A 26,154-nucleotide genomic window follows, 5' to 3' on the forward strand; every position below is an offset into this window, starting at 1 on the left:
ATGTAAGAATTGAAAACTCATTTGGTTGAAGAACACTTTGATACTAAAAATGTAAAAGAGAAATCTTTAACCCTAAAAGCAAATAATTGAAAAGACTTTACAAAAAACATACTAACCTTGAAAAAAGAATACTTGAAGAACTTATTTGGTTTTAAGTATTTTGTATTTTGAGTATCATTTTTCCTAAGAATGCTTTTTTTTTTCTTTTTTTTATTTGATTTGTGTATTTCGTGGTTTAAGCATATCTAAAGTTAATGGATTTAATATCAAATGTAAAAGAAAGTGAACTTAATAATGTGTTAATGTCAAATATAAAGGAAAGTGGACTTAATGATATGTGTAAGTTACTATGTAACTAAGTTTTTATTTGAATATTTTAAAAAAATTTCAATCATAAATTAAATCAAATTAAAGATAATATTTTTAATTGAGAAAATATGTAAACGTTTGATCTTTAATTAAGTATTTAAATTTTTTATTTTAATATTTTATTGGTGTACTCAATAAAGTTATTTATAATATTTTTTAAATATTTTATTATTTTATAAATATTATTTATCGTATGTTTTGAATTTTATCAATTTATTTAATTAAAAATTTTAATTTATTATGATTTGATAGTTATATATTTTACATATATCTTGATAAGTGATTAAATAACGTGAATTTATGTACCTATATATTTAATTAAATAATAGATAACAAGTTAATTTATTTAATTTGTTCATAAACCGAAACCTCAATTTTGGTCCCCTCGAATAAAAACACATGTCATTTCCATGGCAATGTTTAAAGCCAATCAAAATCTATAAACCTTTTATTTTTTTCGACCTGAGAAAATAAAAACCATACACACATACAAATTCGTCTCTCTTTCTTCTCTTTTCCTCATGAGCAGCTAAAAAGCTTTGAGAGAAGAAATTGGAAAGGCCCTCCAATGGCTTTTCTGTTACCAAATCTTTCTCCCTCCCTTCTCCAAACCAAAACCGGCTCCAAAGAAAAACCCATTCAGCAACCACTTCTTTTCCAAAGTCGAAAACTCTTATCTCAAGCTCTAACTGTTCAATCCCCAACACTTCATGGCTTCCAGGTTAGCTCTCCCTCACTTCTACAGGACAAGCACCAACATCAGCCTCAACAAAGAGATGAGTTTTATGTCAACCTTGGACTTGCTGTTCGGACTATTCGTGAAGATTTGCCTTTGCTTTTCACCAGAGACCTCAATTATGACATTTACAGGTAATTTCCTCTTCAGGTTTCTTTTCTTTTCTTGGGTAATTCTAGATTTTGTCTTCTAAAGTTTGTACTTTATTTTTTTCAGGGATGATATTACTTTTGTAGACCCGTTGAATACATTTTCTGGTATTGAAAACTATAAATCGATCTTCTGGGCATTGAGGTTTCATGGTAAAATATTGTTCAGAGAGATTTCCCTTGAAATTTTTAGGATTTGGCAACCTTCTGAGAATGTCATATTGATTAGATGGAACATGAGAGGTGTCCCTAGAGTTCCTTGGGAGGCTGAGGGCCAGTTTCAGGGTACTTCAAGGTACAAATTAGATAGAAATGGGAAAATCTATGAGCATAAGGTTGATAATTTAGCATTTAGTTTCCCACAGCCGCTTAATCCGGCAGCCTCGGTGTTGGATTTAGTTGCTGCTTGCCCAGCAAGTCCTAATCCAACATTTTTATGGGACCCTGTGGATACGTATCAATCTTCTTGGGTCGAGTTTTATCGTGCAGTTAGAGAGACATTGGATCGAGAAGGATATTTGCTTTCTCAAGATGGTTTGGCTACTTGTTCATAGCCTGAGTTACTTCATACTTAATGTATATGGTGAAATTTTACAATATATACTTGTATAAGCAAATTACATTTTGTATGATGGATATGGAAATAGCTAGTAAAGGTTTTGTTGAAGCATATAGTGTATGTACATAGGCGGGAAGGCTGGAAAGTTTCATGCAACTCTTGAGTTGCGAGAGGAAGAGAATCTTGGGCATATTTGGTTCAGCTCTTACAAGTCAATATGTATGTATACAGAATCTTAATCTATAGAGTAGAGCTTATATATTAGCTTTTTGCATAATTGAGTATCATAATTTGCTTTTGGCTTGAGTCTTCATGTTGTTGTTGCTTGCATTAAGACATAAGAAGGGTAAGGTGTAATGGATGGATAACAGGCATCCTTTCCAACAAGCTGGCTATTTCGATGATTGAAATTTAGAAGGAAAAATCTTGTATCAAAGCCATTGTTCTAATGCTTTATATGTATCAATGCTCTCCAAGCTCATAAAATACAGGACATAGTTCTATGAGAAGTGGAAACCTTTGATGTGTGGTATTCATTATCATATTATCAATAATGATGTGTAGGAACAACATATAGTTTTACTGTAAAGCTTTCATTTTCCTATTATTTCTATCATCTTACTAATATCCCAACTTATAATTTAATAAGGAAATGCTTCTCAGTAAATTATCTATGCAAAAATAGATCTGCATTTACTAGAGGGGTTTATAGAAAGTGGGAGGTTCAGCTTGAATATTTATAGGCAATCGCATCCTTAGTGAAATTGTTGGATGTATCTTTGTTTACTCATTGATTACATCAAAACTTTTTGTACCTCATTTCCAGTTATTTCTTCAAGGCTGCCATCCTTTCTTTAGCAGTATGTAATTATAGCATAACATCAACCTTGGTAATAATGTTTTATTGAAGAATTTTGTTCCTCTAGTAAGATTATATGGTCAGTTAACAAAACAAGATTTATGACTAATGCCTAGAATGTAGTTAAACTGCTGGGCCTTCATCTTTCATAAAGTAGGAAAGCTGCTGAGATCATCACTCAAGCTACTCTTTCTGTAATTTGATTTTTGTTTGATATTAATTTAATGGTTGTTACAAAGACACTGCACTTCTTTAAGAACCATCAGTTTACACTTTACCCCATTAGACTGAAGTTGTTTACCATGAACTATTAGCCATTAGGTGACTGTCATAAGTTTGTGCTCTTGAATGGCTTGAATGAGCATCATAATGTTTTATTACTTGAGCAATATAGGTTCGGCCATATAATTTACATATGCAGTATGAATATGTTGCAGGCATCACATGTATTAGATACATGTGGGGATATGTCTGCCTTTATAAGTATTCTTGTGACATGGATTGACATTAAGATCATGATGATTTGACTAATTGTCGAAGGGAATAATTTGAAACTATTTTCTTCAAAGTTCTTGGTACTTTTTTTTTGTCAATATTATGGCAGTCTCCTCGCTATAGTCTGTTAGAATATCTATATTGTATATACACTGAGCCTCTGGTTTAATTTGTTCTATGTTATCCTTTTTTTATGACGGAAGCGGGATTCGTAGCCAGCTCATTAAGTAGGGGAATACATGCATATACCATTGAACCAAATCCTTGGATCATTCTATAATTATTCTTCTTACTCCTATTATGTTTAAATGTGTGAATTCTTCTCGGTGGTTCTTTTGGTTGGAATTTAATCATCTCTAGGTAGTTCATATATTATCCTTATGTCTGTTTGGAAAGAATCTGTTTCATCTCCAGGTAGTTGATTTGTTATCCGTATCTCTGTTTGGGGTGTTGTTAATAATCTCATATCTTATGACTTTTGCTCACCTATCTTTGATCCCTGTATGCTCTTGGAGCATATGGTTTTTAGATTGACAAAAAAAATCTTGAACTGCAAGAAACATGAATTGTCTAATCATGCGAGTCACTCTCCCTTGTTTCAGGAATAATGTTCTAAATACCATATTTATTTTTTCCTATAATTCCTTGTGCAAAAGAGGCCTCTAACCATTTTGCTTATATATATATATATATATATATATATATATATATTATACTGGAAGCTGTCAAGGATGAAACTTTAATCACTGGAATTAAAAATCCAACACATTTTACCAACAGATCACCGGACTATTGGTTGCTTCTATATTATTCTTGTTACATCTAATGTTCCTAAAATTTTTCCATCAGTGTTTGCCTTTTTCGGTCCAGGATACCTTCTCATTAAAATATATTCATGATCTTGGTATGAGGCATCCTAGCATTTTGCTCAATGGTAAGTCTAGGTCACTTGCTCAAAGGGTTGTGCAAGAATCTCGCTTTCCCTCCAAATTAAGAAACAAAGTGTCACGAGCTTTTTGAGTCAGGTATTAAAGTACTCAAACTTCACACATTATTTGCATAGCTTGGGCTTAAGTTTGAGTGAATCACGTTCAAGTAGCTAGAGTTGCAAACATTTCTTCGTTTCATAAACCATTAAAAATTTTTAATTGTTGAAAATTCAATGATTTTTTTTTTCAATATGTTTGATAATTTATTTTTAAAAACTATTTAATGGAACATTTTTAATGAAAAAGTATCGAAATCATAGCTACTTAATATATTCAATCAATTCCATTTAAGAAAAAAATATGTTATTTAATTAAATTACTCTTATATTGCTTCATTGTAATCGTTATTACTTTTTTTTTTTTTAAATTTTTTGCCAATGTAAAATGCTTATAAGTGATCATCTAACTTGATATTACTGATTTTGTAGGAGTAATGTTATATTTAGATGTTGTCTTATTTATGGCCTTAACTATGAATGTCTTAAATATTATATATAATATGATACGTATGAATATGTATGTAATAATTAATAAAAGATTTATCGCCTTGAGTGATTAAGAAAATATTTTAATAGTGATGCTAAGAATTAACTTTAAAAATCTTTGGATAAAGTGGAATGAAAATTTGGAATAGTTCCAAAATTTATTTGAAGAGTTAATGTCTAAATCCAAGATTTAATGTCATTACAAGAAAAAAATTCATCAACAATAAAAAATTATTAACAAAAAATTTTCTTCGCTAAAAATTTTGACAAAAATTTTTTTATAGACGAAATTAGTGATAAATTTTCATGGAAAAAGGTTAAAAACTAACGACAGAAATTAAGTTTGTAGCTAATTTTGTCATAAATTAAACTAAAGACAAATTTTAGTGACAAAATTTTGTCACTAATGTTGTCAATATCGATAGATTCGTTGACAGAATTATTTTGTTGTTAATAACTAAGTTTTTCCTTTTAAAATTAAAATTAAAAATAAAAATAAAATTATTTTTTTAATTTTTTATTTAAAAATTCATTTTTTGAAAATTTAAAATTGGTTAAAATTAGTAATCAGCAACAGAGTTTTTTTGTTGCTAAATGTAATGAAGGTCATATTAGCGATGAAGTTTTGTCACTAAAACTCATATAATTTAAATGTCATTTCCTTCTCTCTCCTTCCTCGCCCTTTTCTTCTTTCATCCTATCCTGACTCACCTTAACCTTCCACCACATCTTGTCGAAACCTACCCCATTTCGACCATTTATCGCACCGTTCGATTATCGGAAGCTTGCCAGCCAACGCCTTGACTTGATTAAGGATCTGAATTGTAATCACAATCACATTTTTTATTGCTCATATTTATTACAATTACGTACATAACGAAAATTATCAAGGTCAATCATTCATTGTGATCATAATTTTGTTTTTAATTTTGCATAATATATTATAAAATATAGTAATTATAATTATAATTATAAAATTTTTATTTTATAATTTTTAAAATAGTTTATGATATCATTTGTCTTTTATTTACTTGATTTTTAAATGTAATAATTTATTAAATATTTATGTTTTTTAAATTTAGTAATTTATGAAGTATTTTAATTTTTTAACACATTAATTGATTTAATATTTCTATCATAAATTACTTTCAAATTATTATACAAGGGAGTGAATTTTCAATTTTTTATTTTACACAAAAATAATAAGAAGAATTGATTTAATACTAAAAAATTAACAACAATACAATTACCAAAACAAAATAATCATTAATAAAATTTAAATATAAAATTATAAACTAATAAATAATAAATCAATATATAATCATTTAATTAAATTTCATTTAAATTATACAAGAAACTTACCACCTCAATTTTTATCAAATATTTTTCTTTAAAATTTCTCTATCTATATCATATTAATTCCTAAATTTATTCAATTTTAAATGTTCCTCCAATAAAATTTAACCTTTAAAATTTCTTATAAACAAAATGTTCCCTAAATAAAAAATTTTACGTGAGCAAAACCCATCATGATCTTTCCCTCTAGGCATTAAGCACTAAATTTTTTACCTTATTCCCTCTAATCGCTCATTTGTCTTAACAACTCTTCTTTTTTATTTTCTTTAGTCTCATTCTTACACTCTTATTCATCTCAGTCTCTCACTTTCCATCAATTCTCAACCTCTACCATCTTAACTCTCAAACTCAATGCAAAATTCCAAAACAGAAGCCTCCCTTTGCCAACATCCCCTACGACCCTATCAATTTGGCAATTCAGCCATGACGGCATGCTTCTGGCATCTACCTAGGTTCTTGTGTTCCCTATCATAAATCCTAATTCTCAATCAAAAAAACCTATTGTCACCACCTAACCGCCCAGCTTTGTGACCGAGTCCCAACCATTCACCATCAGAGTTAGAGCTTCACCTAGTGGACGATGTACGATGGAAAGGCTAACTTCACTAGTTGGCTCAGTCATTAAGATTCAACAGAAATTTATAATTTTTTTAAAAAAAATAATTATTTGTGTAAAACTATAGATTGTATCGAATTGATGATTGATTTCAGGTTGAATTTGAGTTTAACTAAGGTTGATGTCAAATTAGAGTTATTTGTTTTTTTTTTTTAGGCTGCTAATTTCTTTATTCTGATTTTCTGACGAGAACAGAGCAGCAACAATAGTGATCCATTACAACCACTATTCATTGCTACACATTTTTTTATTATTTTTTTAATTTTCTAATTTCAGTTTAAAGTTGTTTTCAAGGCTTCATGTTGTCTACAGCTGCCATGATAGCAAATCGGTAAAAAAATTGATGACTGATTGATTTGGAAGAAGAGAAAGAAAAATTGAGAAAATCAAGGTATGGCTCTTGTTTTTACATTCTTCCATATAGTTTCTGTAAGCACTTTTTTTTTTTTTTTTAATTTCAAACTAGGTCTATTAGATTTATTACGAATTACTTGCTTCTTTTTTGCTAAATCAATAATTTTACCCCTTTTTGTTTGTTCACAATCACATCTTTTAGGTTCTTTGATTTCTTTGGTAAAGTACCCAAAGGAGACATTTCTGATGCTATAAAAACCTTAACACAGTTGTAAAAACTTGTTGTAATATGGGAGAGCACCCAAAAGGTTGAACTTTAGTCTTAGTATTGCTTGACAAGGGATTAGGATTTGGCTTTTTTTCTTCCTTTATTAATGTAAATTTTGTTGCTTTCTTTCTTTAAAAAAAAAAAACTAAGAATGGATAATTATGTTTTTAGTTGGGCAAGAAAGAAATGTTCTTGGAGTTGATAAAGTTTGTAGACAAAGGTGTACAAGTCAAACTCACTGGTGGTAGACAAGGTTTATTTCTAGGTTTTTAATTTTTGTATTTTCATTATGAGGTGTTTATATGTGTGTTGAAGGGTGGATCGTGTGATCAAGAATTAAATGTTATGTATTGATTTTACAATTGAAAATATCCTCATCATTATAGAAAAATAGTTTTTCAGTATTGTTTATTTTCATTTTTTGCGATATTTATAAACGTTACTAATCAATTAGCAATGTTTGATAAAAATGCCTCTAAAAACATCGATTACACTTGCGTTAAGAAATTTAGCGGCATTTATAGATGCTTCAATGGCATTCCACAAATGCTTTAGTATTTTTCTTAGCTACTAGAAATTTTTTCATTTTACGACATTTTTTTCCCTTATGAACTCTATTATTTTCTTGTAATTTAGTAACATTTATAGAAACAAATGGCACTAAAATTCAATCATTTAGCAGCGCTTTACAAGGCTAAACGCTGCTGAATTTTAGAATTTAATGGCATTTATTACATCAAACACCATTAATGGTTTAATTTGATCTTTTTATATATTGAAAGTTAAAATTTAAAATCATTATTTTTTCCAATATTTACTATTAAAATTATATTCAACATAAAAAAAGTATTGAAAGGCATAAAACTTAATTCAAATTCATCAACTAAATATTATAAACATCTGAATATCTAAATTTATTATTTGTTTTAGTATATTAAAAAGTTAAATACAATAAAATTCAACTTGTTTTTCAATTACATAAATTAAACAGAAATTCAAAAAGTATGAAATTAATGATTTTCAAGAGCTAAAGCACTACAATTTGATGAAGATTTTTTTCAACATGATTATTAGTGCGCTCAAAACCTATTGAATAAATTAAAAAAATTATTTACTATAATAATAAGCTATTTAGCTTAAAAAATATAAATACTTACTAAATTTGATACTTGAGTTGGTGGATTACTTAAATTGGTTCTTGAAAATTGTTATTGAACAAAATTCATAAGAGTGTTGAATTATTCATTCAATTGTTGGATTTTGCATGCTCTTGGTCCATTTTAGTACACTCTTTGTTAATTCTAGCACGGTCCTCTTCTAATCTAGCGTGCTTTGCTACTTTTTTTTTTTTTTGCTTCCATTTACTCGATACATAATTGCATAGTTTGCAATCCCTCTTTCAATATGGAGATTTTTTGTGATGACTGACTTGTTGAAAATGTAAATTGTTGAGTTCAAATTCATAGTAGCTAGATGATGTTGGACCCAATTCAAGACTTCGAACTTATCCATACCTTTCTTTTCTAACAACTTTTGTGAATATCTAATCTTCAAGGTCTTAAATGTGGACAGAACAATTGGATAATACTTCAATCTCGACAGACTTTTTCTCTTTCACTTTCTCTTGTAAATTTATCAAATGTAGTTATCAAGTTTAATAATTAATTCATAATATATTTGCAATAGTAAATTTATTTTTTGTAAAAAAAAAATCTAAAAAATTACCATAATTTCTCGCATTTTGAAATTCAAATAAGATATATTTTTTTTGTAGGTTATTTTAAAATGTTTCAAACATCTAATTTTTTCACCATACTCAATCTCTTATATGAAAACACATATCGACAAAAACAAAAAGTGCTAAAGAACATAAACCACAACTTGTTCATGCATATGAAATATGGTAATCAAGGTTAATAATTCAGATAAGTTTAATATTATGTATTGAAGCTATCTTGATATGTACAATTACAGAAAGATATTTAGTTTGTGAGTTTTTGGTTTAAAAAAAAAAGAATAGTTAAAAACAAAGAAAAAGAAAGATAAACTAAGTTTAATTAACTAATAAGTTTACATGCCGCAACCAACTAAAAAATGGTTGATTTACCACACTCTTAGAAGAGAAAGAAGGAAGAGTGATGAGAATCTAAGGTTTTCACCACAAAACAAGGGCTTGTTTTGATAAGAATATGAGAGAATTTAAGAGAATACAATTCTTTAAACTCAATCTATAATTCAAGGTGTGTTCGGTTATTACAAGATATTGGCCTTTAAATAGTAAGGCTAAAATCCTAGAGTCTAAAAAATATTACCATAAAGAAGAGAGAGAAAATATCTAAAATACCCTTAAGATATTTTCCTAGATTTGGTAAGATAAAATATTTCTAAAATATCTATAATACTTTTATTCTAGATTGATAAGATAAAATCCATCCAAAAATAAGAAAGATTACATAGCCAAAAAAAAAAAAACAAATAAAATTAAATATAATTTGCCTAAATATACTAATTTAGTTGCAAATCTTCAAACCTTTAATCTTCCATATGCAATAGCTCATAAGTGAGGCCCATTACATACAAAGCCCATAAGTAAGGCTTATTACATGCAAAAACCCATATGTAAGGCTCATGACATGCAAAAGCCCAATTTAGTTCATTTTCATGCAAAACCTCATAAAAGTTCAATTTTGCCAAAGTGTCATTACAAGTGAGCAATGTAATCGTCACAGGCTTTTTCTCCATGGCCTCATTTTTCAAGTTTTCTATTTAGATTGAATTTTGTCTAAGTAATAAGTTAAGGACTAATTGTAGCTTCTTGGGCCTAAAATGAGTAATAAGACCCAATAAAGGTAATATAAGGTCTTTATATTCCCCATCATCATGAATCACATCAGCCTCCACAATATCTCCATGATGGATCACATCATTTTTCGTTGGTTGAGAATGATTTGTCCTCAAATCAAAGTCATTGCTATCCTTTAAGCATTCATATTTTATTTTTTAAAATAGCTTTATTTTCACTTAGTACCTCTTCTTAAGTTTCTTGAATGATCATCACCTCATTGTTTGAACATTCAAATTTATCCTCATCTTCTACAAGGTAACATGCGACTCGTTTTTATGTTTGAATCTCTCTCTTATCATTTAGTTGCTACCCAACCATTCTTTCAACTACTTGCATGAAATGAACAAGTTGCTTCATCATCTTATCTCATTTTTATTAGAATTCATTAATTGTGCTTGATTACAAAATAACTCTATTGGTAAATACTTTATGTTAGCCATATCTTCAATCAATAGCAAATCAATTAAGATTCAACTTACAAACCACAAAAACCTAGGCTCTGATACTAATACGATGTGCCTCTATTGTGAAAAGATATGTAGTTTATAAATTTTTGGTTTCAATAAAAAGAATAGGCAACAGCAAAGAAAAAGAAAGATGAACTAAGTTTAATTAGTTGATAAGTTTGCATGCTACAACCAACTAAATAAAGGTCGATTCACCATACTCTTAAAAGAGAAAGAAAGAAAAGTGATAAGAATCTAGGGTTATGCACCACAAAATAAAAGTTTATTTTGATAAGAATTTGAGAGAATGTAAGAGAATTCAATTCTGTATACTCAATATATGGTTCAATGTGTGTTTGACTATTACAGGATATTGGCTTTTACGTAGTAAGGCTCAAATCCTAAAGTCTAAGAAATATTACCATAAAAAAGAGAGAGAAAATATCTAAAATACTTTTAAGATATTTTCATGGATTTGGTAAGATAAAATCTATCCAAAACTAGAAAAGATTACATATCTAAATAAAAGTAAACATAATTAAATATAATTTGTCTAAATATACTAATTTTGCTGTAAATTTTCAAATCTTTAATCTCCCACAAGCAACAACCTATAAGTAAGGCCCATTACGTGCAAAGCCTACAAGTAAGGCCCATTACACACAAAAACCCATATTTAAGTCCAATTTAGCAAAAACCCATATTTAAGTCCAATTTAGTTCACTTTTATACAAAAAGGTATAAAAACCCAATTTTGCCAATGTGTTATTGCAAGTGAGCAATGTAATCACCATGAGTTTTTTCTCTATGGCCTTATTATCAAAGTTTTCCATTTGCATTGAATTTTGTCTAAATAACAAGTTAAGGACCAATTATAGCTTTTTGGTCCTATAATAGGTAATAAGACCTAATATATGCAACATAGGGTTTCCATATTTCACATCATCATGAATCACATCAACCTTCACAATACCCTTATGATGGATCACATCATATCTAAACTTTTAAAACATAAGTATAGTAGCAAATTTATAGTTTTACCCTTTAACAGCATAAAAAGTGTTAAAAATACATAAACCTTAACTTTTTCATGCATATCAATCTTGGCAGCCAAACTCAAATATTTATACAAATTTTTTATCATGTATTAGAGCTATCTAAACTATCAAAACATAAATATAATAACAAATTTACTTTTTTACCATTTTGTGGCATAAAACTATTAAAAACATATAAACCATAACATTTTCACACATATCAAACATGGCAATCAAGTTTAATCGTTTGGAAAAGTTAATATCATGTATTCGAGCTATCTAAGCTGTTAAAACAGAAATATAACAACAAATTTACAATTTGGCCCTTTTATAACATAAAAAGTGTTAAAAACACATACATTGCAACTTGTTCATGCATATCAAGTGTGACAGTCAAGGTCAATCATTCAAATAAGTTTCATATAATGTATTAGAGTTATCTAAACTGTTAAAAAAATAGTAGCAAATTTACATTTTGGCCTTTTGATGACAGAAAAGTCATAAAATACATAAACCGTAATATTTTCACACATATCAAGTGTGGTAATCAAATTCAACCATTCAGATAAGTTTAAGATTATGTATTTGAGCTAAGTTGTTAAAATAGAATTATAGCGATAAATTTACATTTTTGCATTTTTACAGCACTAAAGTTCTAAAAACACATAAACCATAATTTTTTTATGCATATCAAGCATGGCAACCAAACTCAAACATTTGGATAAGTTTACTACTATGCACTCTAGCTATCTAAATTGTTAAAATATAAATATAACAAAAAATTTATATTTTTTCCTTTTACAGCGTAAAAAAGTACTAAAAGCATATAAACCGTAATTTGTTCATGTATATCAAGCGTGGCAGCTAAGCTTAATCATTTGAATAAGTTTAATATCATGTATTGGAACTATCTAAATTGTTAATATAGAAATATAGTAAAAAATTTACAATTTTTTTCTTTTATGCTACAAAAAATGCTAACACACATAAATTGTAACTTTTTTCATGCTTAACTTACTTTTCTTTTCTTTTTTTTTGTTTTCTTGCAAAACTTTTTGATCTCCTCATGTGACTATATTTCTGTTGCTTTTTGTTATCAATCTTGATCTTTTTTTTTCATGTCATACAAAATAATTGCGTATAAAGTCTGCTTTTATTAGCAATACAAATATTAGCAACTAAAAACATAAAACACTTTTAGTATTAAAAATAATGTTAAAAAGTTTTAAAGTAGTACCTTTCATTTCCTTGATAATCAAAATCTAACTAAATGTTCATATTACCACCTAATCACACAATGGGGTAGCTTTTCCATTGTTGTATCTACATTACTATTTTGATCGAAATACTTTTTCTTCAAATTATGTTTATAGTTTTTCCATTTCTTTGCCAATGACTTTATTATAAATGAAGTAGGTATTTCTAGTAAAAATCTTGACTATAACAATACAAAAGAAAAGTTACAATAGATCTACCAATATTAAAATAATTAATACCTTAATTTAATTAATTCTACTAATACCTCAATAAAGTTTGAAGCCTTAGTCTTTACTTTTGGTGGAACTTTATGCCATTTTTCATAATAAATAGGCATTTTCATTCTATTATTGGCAATCATTCCTAGAAATTCATTCTATAGTTGACCACAAATTGGTTACCTATAAGAGTTTGTAAACATTACAATATGCTTATCTAAAGGTAGTGTCCATAATTTCTTCAAAGTTGTCTAGCATCTTGTCCTATGTTAACCATTTTTATCAACTGCAAAAGAATAAAATTCAATTAATAAATTACCAAAACTTTAATGATTATGACAAAATCTAAATTTGAGATTTACTATACTTGTATTCAAATAAGAAGCAAAATTAATTTGCCAAATATTATCTAAACCTTGATTTCCTATATTGCAAGATCTAGTATTGGTGGATGGATTAGAAGTGATTGAGTTGAAATCGATAGTAGGCATATTTTCTTTCAAAAGATTCACTCAATGTCCAAAATCAACAGGTACCATAGATGGTTTTAAATTAATATTTTTAATATTTAGTCCCATCAATCTACTATTCGGCATTGTAACTTAGTTACATTATAATAGTAAATCAGTTAAAAGTTAAGAAGTTAAGATATGGTATATAAAATAGAGTTAATTTTTAAATTACATAAAAGAATTCATAACCAATGATATATAAAATTGGATTTAATTTAATTAAAAGAGAATTTGAGATTTATATAACACATAAAATATACAAAATTGAATGCTACAAAAATTACATAAAAACATTTATTACAATACGTTTTGAACATTTTAATTACACAATATAAATGATCCATCATGGTTCATAAATGTTTTTAACAACAACTTTGTCGACTTACTGAGCAAAGCTACTAGAGATATTTTCATCCAAGTTTTATTCAGTAAAAGAAAAAAATTCAATTTCATTTTCAACATCATCTTTGGATTTTGACCTCATACCAAATAAGTTTCTAGATGTGTTACAAAGAATAACAAACCAACTCGCGTATTTAGGGTCTTTGGAATAAATACTTATTTAACTTGAGAGAAAAAATAAGGTTCATAGATGAGTTGTTGTCCATTGCAAATTAATCGAGAAAAATTCATAATTGTAAATAAAAAGTGATCTTTCTTAATACCTCATAGCTCTATTCACATCAATCTAATCATATCGAAATAAGAAACCATTTACTTGCCATAATACTCCAACTCAATGATATCATTGATTATGCCATAGTAGTCAATATTTTTCTCCAAAAGGTTTATGTTTATAGCACTAGCATAGCTTATAGTTAACGAAGTAACAACTTTAGAATTTTATATTCTTTTAAATCTCTCACAAAATTTAGTGTGAAATCTAAATTTATTAATAATGAAACCTATGTATCATCAAAAAAAGATAACCTTAAATATTTAGATCCATTATAAAGTTTTTCATTTATATCCTCAAACAACCTATAAAACTTTGATGCTTCTCTACTATGTTGTTGGTCACCTCTATCAATCCTTTATTAACCAAAACGATTCATTTCAACATTTGACTCGTTAAATCCATCGTTTTGAGATGACAAATTTTGCAAATGTTGGTTATAAATGTTAAATGCATCCTTTAACATGTCTTCCATGTTATCTTGTCTAATAGGATCATGTTAGTTTTGGAAGGCCCTTGAAGTTGAAAGAACTCTAATTGATGACCTTAAAGAACATACTCTCCATGAAAATACCAATGAATATACCTCAGGAGAAATCCAATTCAAATTAAATGTTCAAACACAACTTCATATATATGTCAATCAATATTAGCAAATCTTAAACATGAACATAATATTATACTATTTTCACTTTCATTCTCTAAAGTAAAATTTTAAAAAAATTTTACTTCATCTCAGTACTCTTGACTTAATCTCAACTTTTGCATCTAACTCTTATCCATTTATACTTAATACATGATCAAATAAAAGTTATATAATTAATTATATGAAAATGAACTCTAACACACTTAACTAGACTGAGTATTATGCTAAAAATAGTAACAAGATTATATCACCAAATAAGTTATTTTGCTTTGTTATATATTCTACATGAGTTCTTTACAACTAAGGTCAAATTAAATAAATTGAACAAAAAAACATGATTGATTAACTATTATGATTCATTTTAAATTCAATAATTTATTTTGAACATAACTTCAAAACACTTATTCCGGTAATAATAATTAGGTAAAAGTTTAAAACATTACAACACTCTATTAAGTGATTTGTTATTAGAGTAATACCATCTTTTCATATGAAGTTTATTTCAAAGGCAAATTGATTACCTCACTAGGACTAGTAGGGGGAACCACCGTAAGAGCACACCAAGATGAACAACAGTTGGAATCAACTTGAAAAGCATGGAATTGTCACCTGCAAGTTATTTAACGAGCGCAATTTGTAATCTTAATAGAAATTCATGTTAGTATTTTATAATAGAATGGTTCGTGCTTTTGTTTATATTAAGGGTTTACCTTACTATAATGCTCATAATAAAATTAAGTTTGTAAGAGAAACTTAAGTTTATGTTACTGTAAACTACAAAGATAACACACCAAGTCAATGAGGCTCAATTTGGTTAATGCTGTTGTTTTTCACTTTTTGTGAGAGAAAAGTGAAAAATAAAAATAAAAAAAATGAATTGAAAAACAATGAACAAATAAGAGAAAGTAAAAGCACTGATAAAAAACGAAGTTTGAATAAACACAAAATTCCTTCAAAAAACATCAACCTAGGTAATTTCTATAGGCATATGTAGATTGGAACACAAACCATTACTGAGCATTTGGTCCATGCAGCTACAAAGGAAAAGGAAAAAAAAGTTATTATCATGGGGTTTTCACTGCTAATAAAAGTAAATTCTTACTAAGATTAAACACATAGTAATTTATAGCCTACTGGCAACAACCAAAATTGTTATATTGACAAAATTTCCTTTAAGCATTAAAAACATGTAATGCAATGTGTAAGTACATAACTGGAAGGTGACATAGACTACTGAGATAACCAGAATACTAATGCAAAAAATGAAGAGTTCTTGCTAGCATTTCAAGGTTATGAATTCGTCTTACATAGAATTGTAACGGTTTATAGTGTTTTTGCAAGGCACCAATACATCACCATAATAAAAAAAAGGTTTTACACAACATAATGCTTTGTCCAAACAGAATAAACATAATAATAGTAATATTAAAATAATTAATGACAATAAAGCAAATACTAGCAGCTAATCCATATGGTACTAGACAAGTTACTAAAGGACATTCAGCAGAAAACATTCTTGTTAGTCTTCAATTTAACTCTTGCTGAATAATATGGCAAAAACCTACAAATAACCAAATCAAAACAAGATCTTGGAATCTCATAAAAAATTTGATTTTAACTTTTCTCTTACAAAAAGTAAAAAACAAAAATACCAGCAAAAACACTATCAATTCTTTTAAGTTTATATTAAGGGTTTACTTGACTGTAATGATTATAAAAAATTAAGCCATCATTGCTATAATTTTCAATTCAGCTAGAATCCTGATCATAAAGAAAAAACGCAACAAATGAATAAAAAATCAATAGCAAAGAGAAATAAAAAAAGAAAATTGTTGATCGTTGTTTTAGTTAATTTGTACACCAAAGAGTTTGAAATATTGTTATTTTTAAGAAACTTGTGAGATTTTGATGCATTATCACTATTTGTTTTAGTCAATAAATTGAACTACAAATCATGTAAAATGCTAACATTTCCAAACGTGAATACATATTACCCTGTTAACCGTCAAACGGACGGTAAGCATCAGAAATTAATGTGCAACACTTGTACAGTTAGTAGCTGAAGGAGGGTGAATGTCTTCAACCTGGAGAGTGGCAGGAAAATAGCCATTATTATTTGTTAGAGTAAGATTCAAAAATAAAAGCATCAGAAAATAAATTGAAAATAAACCATAAAACCCTAAACAGAAGAAAACGGGTTTACTAATGGACTACAAGGGGAGCTGGAGGAAGAAATTGCCCAGGTCATTGCTCACCATCGAAAACAGGCGTCACTGGTGGTGTGGTCCACCGGAGAAGCTGGGTTTTGGTTCAATTGGAAATTGAAATGGATTAGTATAGATATCTAATTTTGTTAAAAATATTTTATTATATTAATTTGGGTTTATTTTTATAATTGAGTTTTGATCATTATTTTTCGAATTTATGACACAATTTATTTTTAAATACTTTAGCATGAGATCAAATGTAAGCTCTACAGTGAAACCCTAACATAGACTTAAATGAATACTCAAAATAACTTAATAAAAAATTTGTTAAAAAACTTCATCTTTAAAACTCATTAATGGTTTATTATTGACCATTAAATAAAAAATAATAAAATATAAAATATAAAAAGAAGCTTGGCCAAAAAATATATAAAAATAATAATAAAAATAAAAAATTTAAAAACCAAATGAAACTAAAATAAAACAAAAAAAAAAAAAGAAGTCTAAAACTAGCCAAAAATAAAAACCCAAATGGGTCACAAATCCAGGCTGAAACTTTCGGCTTCTTTTTAAAGCCCATGACATTCGGTTTAACTTTTGAATGTAAAAGCCATGTAAAAAAAAAAAAAAAAAGAGAGAAACTGGACACGCGAAAAAACAAAGAAGAAAAAACTGCTGGTAGCGACAGGATGGCATGGCCTTGGGAACGTGGGACATAAGGAGGTTCGTGGAGAAGGCAACGGAAAATGAAAAAAGGAAGAACGTGAAGCAAAAAAAAAAAAAAAAAAGGCAGAAGAGAAGAAACGAAATCAGAAAACAAAGGAAAACTGACAAAAAAAAAAAAGAGAGGAGATACAGCTCTGAAAAAAAAAAAAAGAAACAGTAGCCGAAACGAGGGTGGAAACGAGCAGAAACTGAAAGGAGAAACAAGCAAAAAAGGGAAACCCAGCAGAAAAAAGGAGAAGGGAGGACGTTCAGGTGGCAGAAAAAAAAGACTGGGTAGCAGCGTGAAACAAAAAAAAAAAAGGATCAGAAACGCAACAGAAGAAGACCAGCAGTAAAAGGAGAAGAATTAGACGTGAAAACCCCTAGGAAAAAGAAAACCAGACGAAAAAGGAAAGATCAGTAGCGAAAAAGGAAAAAGCCAAAGAAAGAGAAGTAGTCCCAGAACAGCAAAACCAGTAGAAAAAAAAAGCAGGAAACGGAAGGTAACTCTTCTTCTTTCCGATCTTTCTTAACTGCAGAAAGTTGTTTGATGTACGTAGGTTTTGGTTCATTATTTGGTTTTGCAATCTTTTGGGTTGTTATTGAAAGTTATAAAGCTTGTTTTAGTTGGCTTTCTCATGCTTTACTTGCGAAAGTCCTGTTCACAGAAAAACAATCCGAAAACAGGGCGTGAGAGCAGCCTGAAAAAAATAGCCTCAATATTTAAGCTTTCGTCTTCTTATCTGCGAATGTTCCATCGTTTTCAATTTTCATTGCACGATTGTTAGCATATGAGGTTGGTTTTTTTTTCTTTTTTCCTCAGGCTTCCCTTATATGTGAACTACTTACATAAAGCTTGAAACTTCCTTATTTGCACGCTTGTATTTTTAAAGGAACTTAATCTTCATTGCTCTTGTCTATGGTTCAAATACCTGTTTCAAAAAAAAAAAAAAAGATAATATAAAAATCGGTTTCCTCCAAAAAAAAAAAAAAAAAAAAAAACTTCACACGTTGCATATGCATGATTCTTTTGGGCATGATGATTATATGGGTGGCGAAGGTTTTTTCTTCCATTTATAGGTTAGCCGAATATGTAGAAAAGCTGGATTTGTTGGTTTTTTTTTCTTTTTTTTAAACAAAAAACAAAAAAAAAATAATAATAGTAAATGATGATGATGATGATAATGATGATGATGATGATGATGATGATGATAATAATAAAAGAAGGTTCAAATATAATTAAATATTTTTTTAAAAAATAATAATAAATTTTAAAATATCTACTTATATGTTGGAGGGAGTTGAAATTGTGTTTTAAAAAAAATTAATTTTGTTAAGATATTGGGGAATTATTAAATAATAATAATAATAATAATAATAATAATAATAATAATAATAATAATTAGTGTTTAGAAAAATCACTAAAAGCAAACTTGTTCCGAAAGTTTGCATAGATGTTGAAGAATTTTAGAGAAGTTTATAAAATTTTAAAACCCTAAAATGAAACTCTAAAATAGAACCCTAAAACAAAACCCTAAAGTGAAACCCTAAAATGAAACTTCAAAATGAAACCCTAAGTGAAACCCGAAGCCTTAAGTGAAACCCTCAACCCTAAATGAAACTTTAAATGCTAGGTGAAACCTTAAATTCTATATGTAAATTGAAACCCTAAAATTTTAAATCTACCAAAAACTCTAAAACCATCCCAAAATTTAAAGATTGTGTGAAAACTTTTTGTTAAATAATCTATTCTTGAATGATTGTTAGATAATAAAGTGTTTAGGAAATTTTATTTTATTAAGATTTTTCGTATAATTTTTTAATTTAAAAATAATAAAATTAATTAAAGAAAAATAAAAGTGAGATTTTAAAAACAAATAGTACATTTAAACTCTACCTAAAAGTTGAAGAGTCTAGGTGATCTTTTTATATTTAAGGACTTGGTCCTAAATTCGTATCTTATCATCACTTATAACATACATTTGCATATATTCCATTTTAGATTAATATTTGCATTTATTATATATATTTTAATTATTAATATTTATTGTTAATTATAGCATTCTTCATTCTTACTGTATAAAAAGTTTTCAAAAAATTGATTTTAAAAAATAAAAATAACATTATGAGAAAAATAATTTTTGATATTCTATCTAGATATTGAAGAATTGGCAACAATTATTGTTTGCTAAAAATATTCTTTTTCATTTTTAAAGGAATGTTGGGGCAAATCATAGATGGAAATGATACGTTGGAGAATTTTAAGATATTCCTTTAATCTAAAGGTTTTCACAATATTTCTAAATAAAAACTTTTAATAAAATTGATTTTTTGAAAGTGAAGAGAATTATTATTAAATTTTAAACTGAAACCATTTTATCCAACATCGAAGATAATGCATAATTAATTAGTACCAATTTTTATGGGCATTATGAGGGTGCTAATCCTTCTCTATGTATAACTGACTCCCAAACCCAATTATGTTTTTGTATACCAAAATTATCTTTCTAATAAATTTTAAATTGTTTTATTGTTTTATTAAAAAGATAAATTTTTAGATGACCAATCACATCCTAAAAAAGATTGGTGGTGATTCCCTCTTTTCTTGATTTTAGATGAATAATTTAGTGGTCGAATCTTTGAACCGATATGTTATGACAGCTAGTTCAATAGATGGTAAATCGAAAGGAAAAGGAAAGGAACAAAAAAGGGAAATCGAAAAGAAAATAAATCGAAAAATTGAAATGAAATCAAACAGGGAATTGAAAAAGAAAGTAGCAAAGGAGAGTTAGTTTTCGGTAGAATGAAAGGGGCTCGATTGATATCTTCAACTTAGGGATAATTTAATGGCATTTGTAATTACAAACGCTATTAAGTTTTGTTAAATAGAGATGTTTATTACAAAAAAAAAGAAAGAAAAAGCCACTAAACAATACAAAACGATGCATTTCAATTTTTAGATCATTTTTAGAAAATTATATTTTCAATATAATAGAGAATTATTTTGCACTGATTTATTACTTAAACATCGCTAAATTTTAACGATTAGTGGCATTTTATACTCTAAATGCCGCTATATATATTTTGGCATTTAGTTCAAAAACACTACTAAGTTTATAAAAACACGGAAGTTGGTGACGCTTATTAGTGAAATGCCATTAAAAAAATACCACCAAATGCTTATTTTCTTGTAGACTGACTTTAGGTTTAGATTACGAGTGATGCTAAAGAATTAGCATATAGAAATTAATGAAATTAAAAAAAAATGTCATAGAAATTATTCATTCTATATGCAGTCCATAATTAGATTTTTTAATTATATATCCAAGATTGAAACTTTTGGAAAGCTTGAACTTGGATTCATATAGAATTAGTGTTGATGGGCTAATTCTTTTTTTTTTTTTTAAGTTAGCTAGCTAGTGGAATTAGTTGTAAATTTTCTTAAATAATACAAAGGCTAGAATGAATTTATTGAAACATTTTATTTTTACTTTTTAGGATCCCTTTTCATTAGATTGCCTTGCAAATAATCTTACTATTGTGTTTGATATATGTGGTGATGCCTTTAGACCCCTTTATATAAGTAGCTTGAATTACTCTCTAAGCTGTATATTTTATTTACATTTATTATATTTTTGTGCACAAGGATCGATATATTCCATGAATTGAATATTGAATTTTGGTATTATATAGTTGTATTAAAATTTATATAAATGATTTTTATAGGATTTCTAATTGGAAAATTCAATTAAAAGTGAATAGCACTGATACTTTTGAAAGAAGGATCAATCCTCTAAGAACAAGGATCATTACTTGATCAGCAGGGACCTATCCTCAAAATATTGCAAAATTATTGAGTACTAGCAATGGATATCTATATTTTAGCTATGAAAACTCTGTCACTAAAAAGTCTAAATCAAGATTTATGAGTTTTTAATGATGAAATTACGTTGCTAATATTCTTCATTCTAAGAATATTAATCTCAAAATCCTAAAATATATGGTTTTAGTAATGGAAATTTTGTCACTAATTATTTTTACTAACAGATTTTAAATTAAAAGATTTTAAAAGGCAATAACTTTAGTGATCGAAATTACATTGTCAAGTGTTTTTAGCAACAAAATTTTATATTTAGTTTAATTAATAAATTGATTTTTGTGAAAATTAGCAATGAAAATTGAGTATTAGTGATGAAAATTTTTGTCATTAATATTCTACATATTACTGACGGAAAACTTATTATCAACAGAAAACTTTTAGTGACGTTAAAATTTTTTATGGATTTTTAACAACGAAATTCCTTCAATAATGGGTATTACTAACAGAAATAGAACATTAACGACAAAAAATTTCATCGCTAGTGCCCTTCTTTCTTGTAACGGTAAAACTACATAGATAGGTTTATATCTATTGAATAGAAACTAATCCATAATTAATGTTAAATTGATATATTAAGTGATAAAAAATAATAATTATACTACAAAACTAATTACAGATTGGCTAGGCAAACCTAATTGAATTTTTGTTAACAATTGATGTTGTGAATCATTACTAGATGACAACCAGGGGTTATAAATAAAAGATTGATAAACTGGATAATTAATAATAAAATAAAAAAGAGTTTAATTCATCTAACCAGAAAATATAAAATATTACAGTACTTATTTTTATTACCAACATATAAAGAAATATGATGGGTCACACATATAGAAAGAATTGTGAAATATTAAATTGGGTAAAATTAAATTGAACTAATTTAAAATAAGTTGAAAACTTTAAAGGAGTTAACGAAGACTAATCAAACACACAAATTATAGGAGAGAAGGCCAATTGCTCCTTTGTTTACACAAAGAATGGTGGCCCTTTCATCATCCACTAATCTTTCCCTAAGAGTTCAAATAAAAATGAGAAAGAGAAATACTAGAGTAAGGAAGAAATTATAATTGTTCCCCGAGACTTTCCCCCATTGTTAATTCTTTCATATCAGGTATGTCTTCCATAGCAAACAACATCACATGAGGCCCACTTCCATATTTATGATCATAAAGAACTTTTTGAGCAAAAAGATTAGGAGAAGTGCTACGGTTAATCAATCTCCGAATGCCCCCTTCGTACTCGATGATAAGAGGCCGCATTCGATAATAAGAGGCCTTGGATTGACAAGACATTCTTTATAGTTGTATGTTATTATTCTTCCATTCTTTGATTTTGCATGAATAGTACTCCGAATCTGAATAACCATCAGTGCAATCACAACACTTGATCTCGTGGAATGTTGATCACCATACTTGGGATTTGGTTTTAACGTCTGTCTTATGAGAAGAAACTTGTAAACAAGTTTACCATATTTTTCTCTCACTTGCCAATAAGAAACAACATGATACAATCCCTCGTAAACGAACTTTGAGGATTGAGAAGATTGCCTTGGGGATTCTTTTATCTTCCGGATAACTCTTACTGGACTTTTCTTCCTCATGCTATTGTAAAGTGCAAGATTTCCTCGTACGAACATTTGGTCTTTAGGTTTTGTTTTCTGAACACTTGGATTGCCTCCAGCTCCATGATAGATCAGGAAATCCAAAGACTTAACGGTATCTGTCTTATCAAAATACCGTCCTGAATCAACAATGCCGGTGGCTAATATTTTCTCCATTAATCTTCACGTAATCAGTCCCTCCTTCTAACTGACAATGGAGGCCAACAACTCTCAATTCAGCTCTATATTGAAACTCCTTATAAAGTCCAACTCCAGGGACAGTTCCAAGTCGTTTCTCTGCGTTAAGCCATTTTTCCTGCTTTTGGAGGCAAATGGCAGCCTTTGTATGAATGTTAAAACTAGTATTGTTCCTCATATTTTCCCGCTTGAGATCAGATAGTACCAGCTGGAAAAGTTTGATAGCTTCATCAACTTTATCACTACAAACACTCTCCAAGTTATGTTCAACAGACCCGGCTAGGGGCAAACTAATGTCCTTAGCAATATCCAACGGATTGGACTTTCGAATTCCATTGGCTGAAGTACTGTTAAACAAGCAAGAATGTAGGGTTGCTGTTGCTGACTTGCTGGAACCGAAATTCCATGGAGCAGAAACCGCCTGAAATTCTGGAAAAGATTTTCCATTCGCTGAGTTGCTGTTTGGAACCAAAACACAACTTTGGTTCTGACGGCTAGCCTGAAAATCTCTTCCAGCTGAATACTTTCTTACAAAAAGTTTGGAACTTGGGTGTGGCTCAGGGATTAAAAAAACGGGTTGATAGCGGAATAGCGGCCACAAAATTGCGGTAGCGCTGCCTTCCGCCACCGTTAGTAGATAGAAAACGGTTGAAAAATTCATTCACAGCAAAAACGAAAAGTAACGGCCGCAAAATAACGGCGTAATGGGCAATAACGGCAATAACGGCAATAACGGATCGTTATTGTCGCTATTTCATTTTTCTACTCACGGATCTAATAGTTTTAACAAAAAAATAAAATTTTACGCCTGCAAAATAAAACAACAAACCTGCAAAAGTAAAAGTAAAAGCCAAATCAAAAAATAAAGCTCACAATCTCAGATCTTTATCATCAAAATAAATTGTAAAACGAGTTAGAAAACAGAGTTTCAAGTTCCAACCATTCAAACGGCATTTTCGGCATTCAAATTCAAATCAACCTCAAGTTTTCGATCAACATTCAAGAATCAAGATCAAACAAGGTAAGAAAAGAAAGTTAAATTACCTTTTTTTTTTTGTAAAATTTTTGTAAAATGATCGATCTGTTGTGTATTGTGAGAGTTTGAAAGACGAACGAGATATTTGTAGATACTAGATAAGTCAGTAAGTGATAATGATAAAGGGATATGAGAGAAAATGAGAGATGAAAAAAAAATTTTTTTTCTAGAAAGCCAAAGAAAGTAAAATATAAGACGAAGAAGATGATGAACAGTAGAATGGAATGTTTCTAGAAGGGTCTCGGCTCGGGTTGTTAGAAAAAGTTAAATAATTTGATATATTTAGGCACGTGGAGAGATTGGAGGGGGTGGGGAGGATTGGGTGTGGTGGGGAGTTGAGGGGGAAGGTGGGGAGGGATTGGGTGTGGTGGGATGTTGGGGGGGGGGGAAGGTGGAGAGGGATTGATGGGGGTGGGGAGGGATTGGGTGTGGTAGGGTGTATGGAGGGTGGGATTGAATTTTTTTATTTAATTTTATAATTAATTTTTGAAAATTTTTTAGATAAAATTTAATTAGTGGTTTTGAAAATTTATAATTAATATAATATATAGATATTTTAAATGAAAATTTTGATAAAATTTTTTGTATAAGTTAGATGAAAAATAATTAAAATTAAATATTATATTTTGATTGTGTTATATATTAATTTATAATTTTGTATATGAATTTTAATTTTTTTTTGTTGTTTTGATATTTATATTATTGTCAATTCTTTTGATATTATATTAATTCTTGTTATTTTTGTGTGAAGATTGTGTTTATTATATAATTATTAAAAGTTGTTTGTGATAAAAAAAATTTTATATCAATTATTATATCAAAAAAATTAAGTTACTTAACAAATTTAGCATTTTATGATCTATTACTCTTATTAAGATTAAAAACTAAAAAATAAAAAATATAGGTTTGAAAATTTTATTAAAATATAAGTTTGAAAACTTTTAATTTTTGAAATTTTTTTTAGATAAAATCTAATTAGAGGGATTGAAGATTTATAATTAAAAAAATAAAAGATTAATAATTTAATATGATATACATAGAGATTGTAGATGAAAATTATTGATAAATTTTTTATGTAAGTTAGACAAAAATTAATTAAAATTAAATATTATATTTTGATTGTGTTAGATATTAATTTATAATTTTGTATATGAAATTTAATAATTTTTTTTGTTGTTTTGATATTTATATTGTTGTCAATTCTTTTGATATTAGATTAATTCTTATTATTTTTGTGTAATTATTGAAGATTGTATTTATTATATAATTATTTGAAGTTATTTGTGATAAAAAAATTAATATCAATTAGTGCATCTAAAAGATTAAGTTATTTAATAATATTCTTAAGATTAAAAACCAAAAATTAAAAAATTTAGCGTAAAATCAATTTTTAATGATGTAATAAGTAATATTAATATTTCTAAATATAAGTTTATTTTGTTTTTATACAAAATAGTAAGTATGCCACCACGTGAAGAGTTCCCGAGTAAAGGAGTAGAGGGCGCGCCAAGTGATGATATAGGTTGGCATTTTGGAACACCTGTGCCAAATACAAGAGGAAATGTTTCATGTAAACTTTGTGGTAAAGTTGTAAAAGGAGGAATAATACGTTTCAAAGAACACATTGCTTATAAAACTGGCAATGTTGCACCATGCCCC

General features: G+C 28.2%; 1 protein-coding gene across 1 annotated transcript; it reads left to right on the forward strand.

The window, feature by feature from the left end:
- Positions 1–816: 816 nt before the first annotated feature.
- LOC111298944 (uncharacterized) lies at positions 817–2,090 on the forward strand. The gene is made up of 2 exons (XM_022893708.2): positions 817–1,239; positions 1,322–2,090. Exons 1-2 carry the CDS (start codon positions 938–940, stop codon positions 1,806–1,808), a joined length of 789 nt encoding a protein of 262 aa, XP_022749443.1. The 5' UTR covers positions 817–937; the 3' UTR covers positions 1,809–2,090.
- Positions 2,091–26,154: the final 24,064 nt, after the last annotated feature.

The sequence above is a fragment of the Durio zibethinus genome, chromosome 18, assembly GCF_047325235.1.
Source record: "Durio zibethinus cultivar Kanyao isolate XHJ-2024 chromosome 18, ASM4732523v1, whole genome shotgun sequence".
In the NCBI taxonomy this organism is placed as follows: domain Eukaryota; kingdom Viridiplantae; phylum Streptophyta; class Magnoliopsida; order Malvales; family Malvaceae; genus Durio; species Durio zibethinus.

What these genes read in the sequence shown, in the direction of transcription:
- LOC111298944 (XM_022893708.2), top strand. Translation starts at nt 938, where the DNA reads ATGGCTTTTCTGTTACCAAATCTTTCTCCCTCCCTTCTCCAAACCAAA. An exon ending in CTCAATTATGACATTTACAG is followed by an intron (nt 1,240 to 1,321) that starts GTAATTTCCTCT and finishes TATTTTTTTCAG; the next exon opens with GGATGATATTACTTTTGTAG.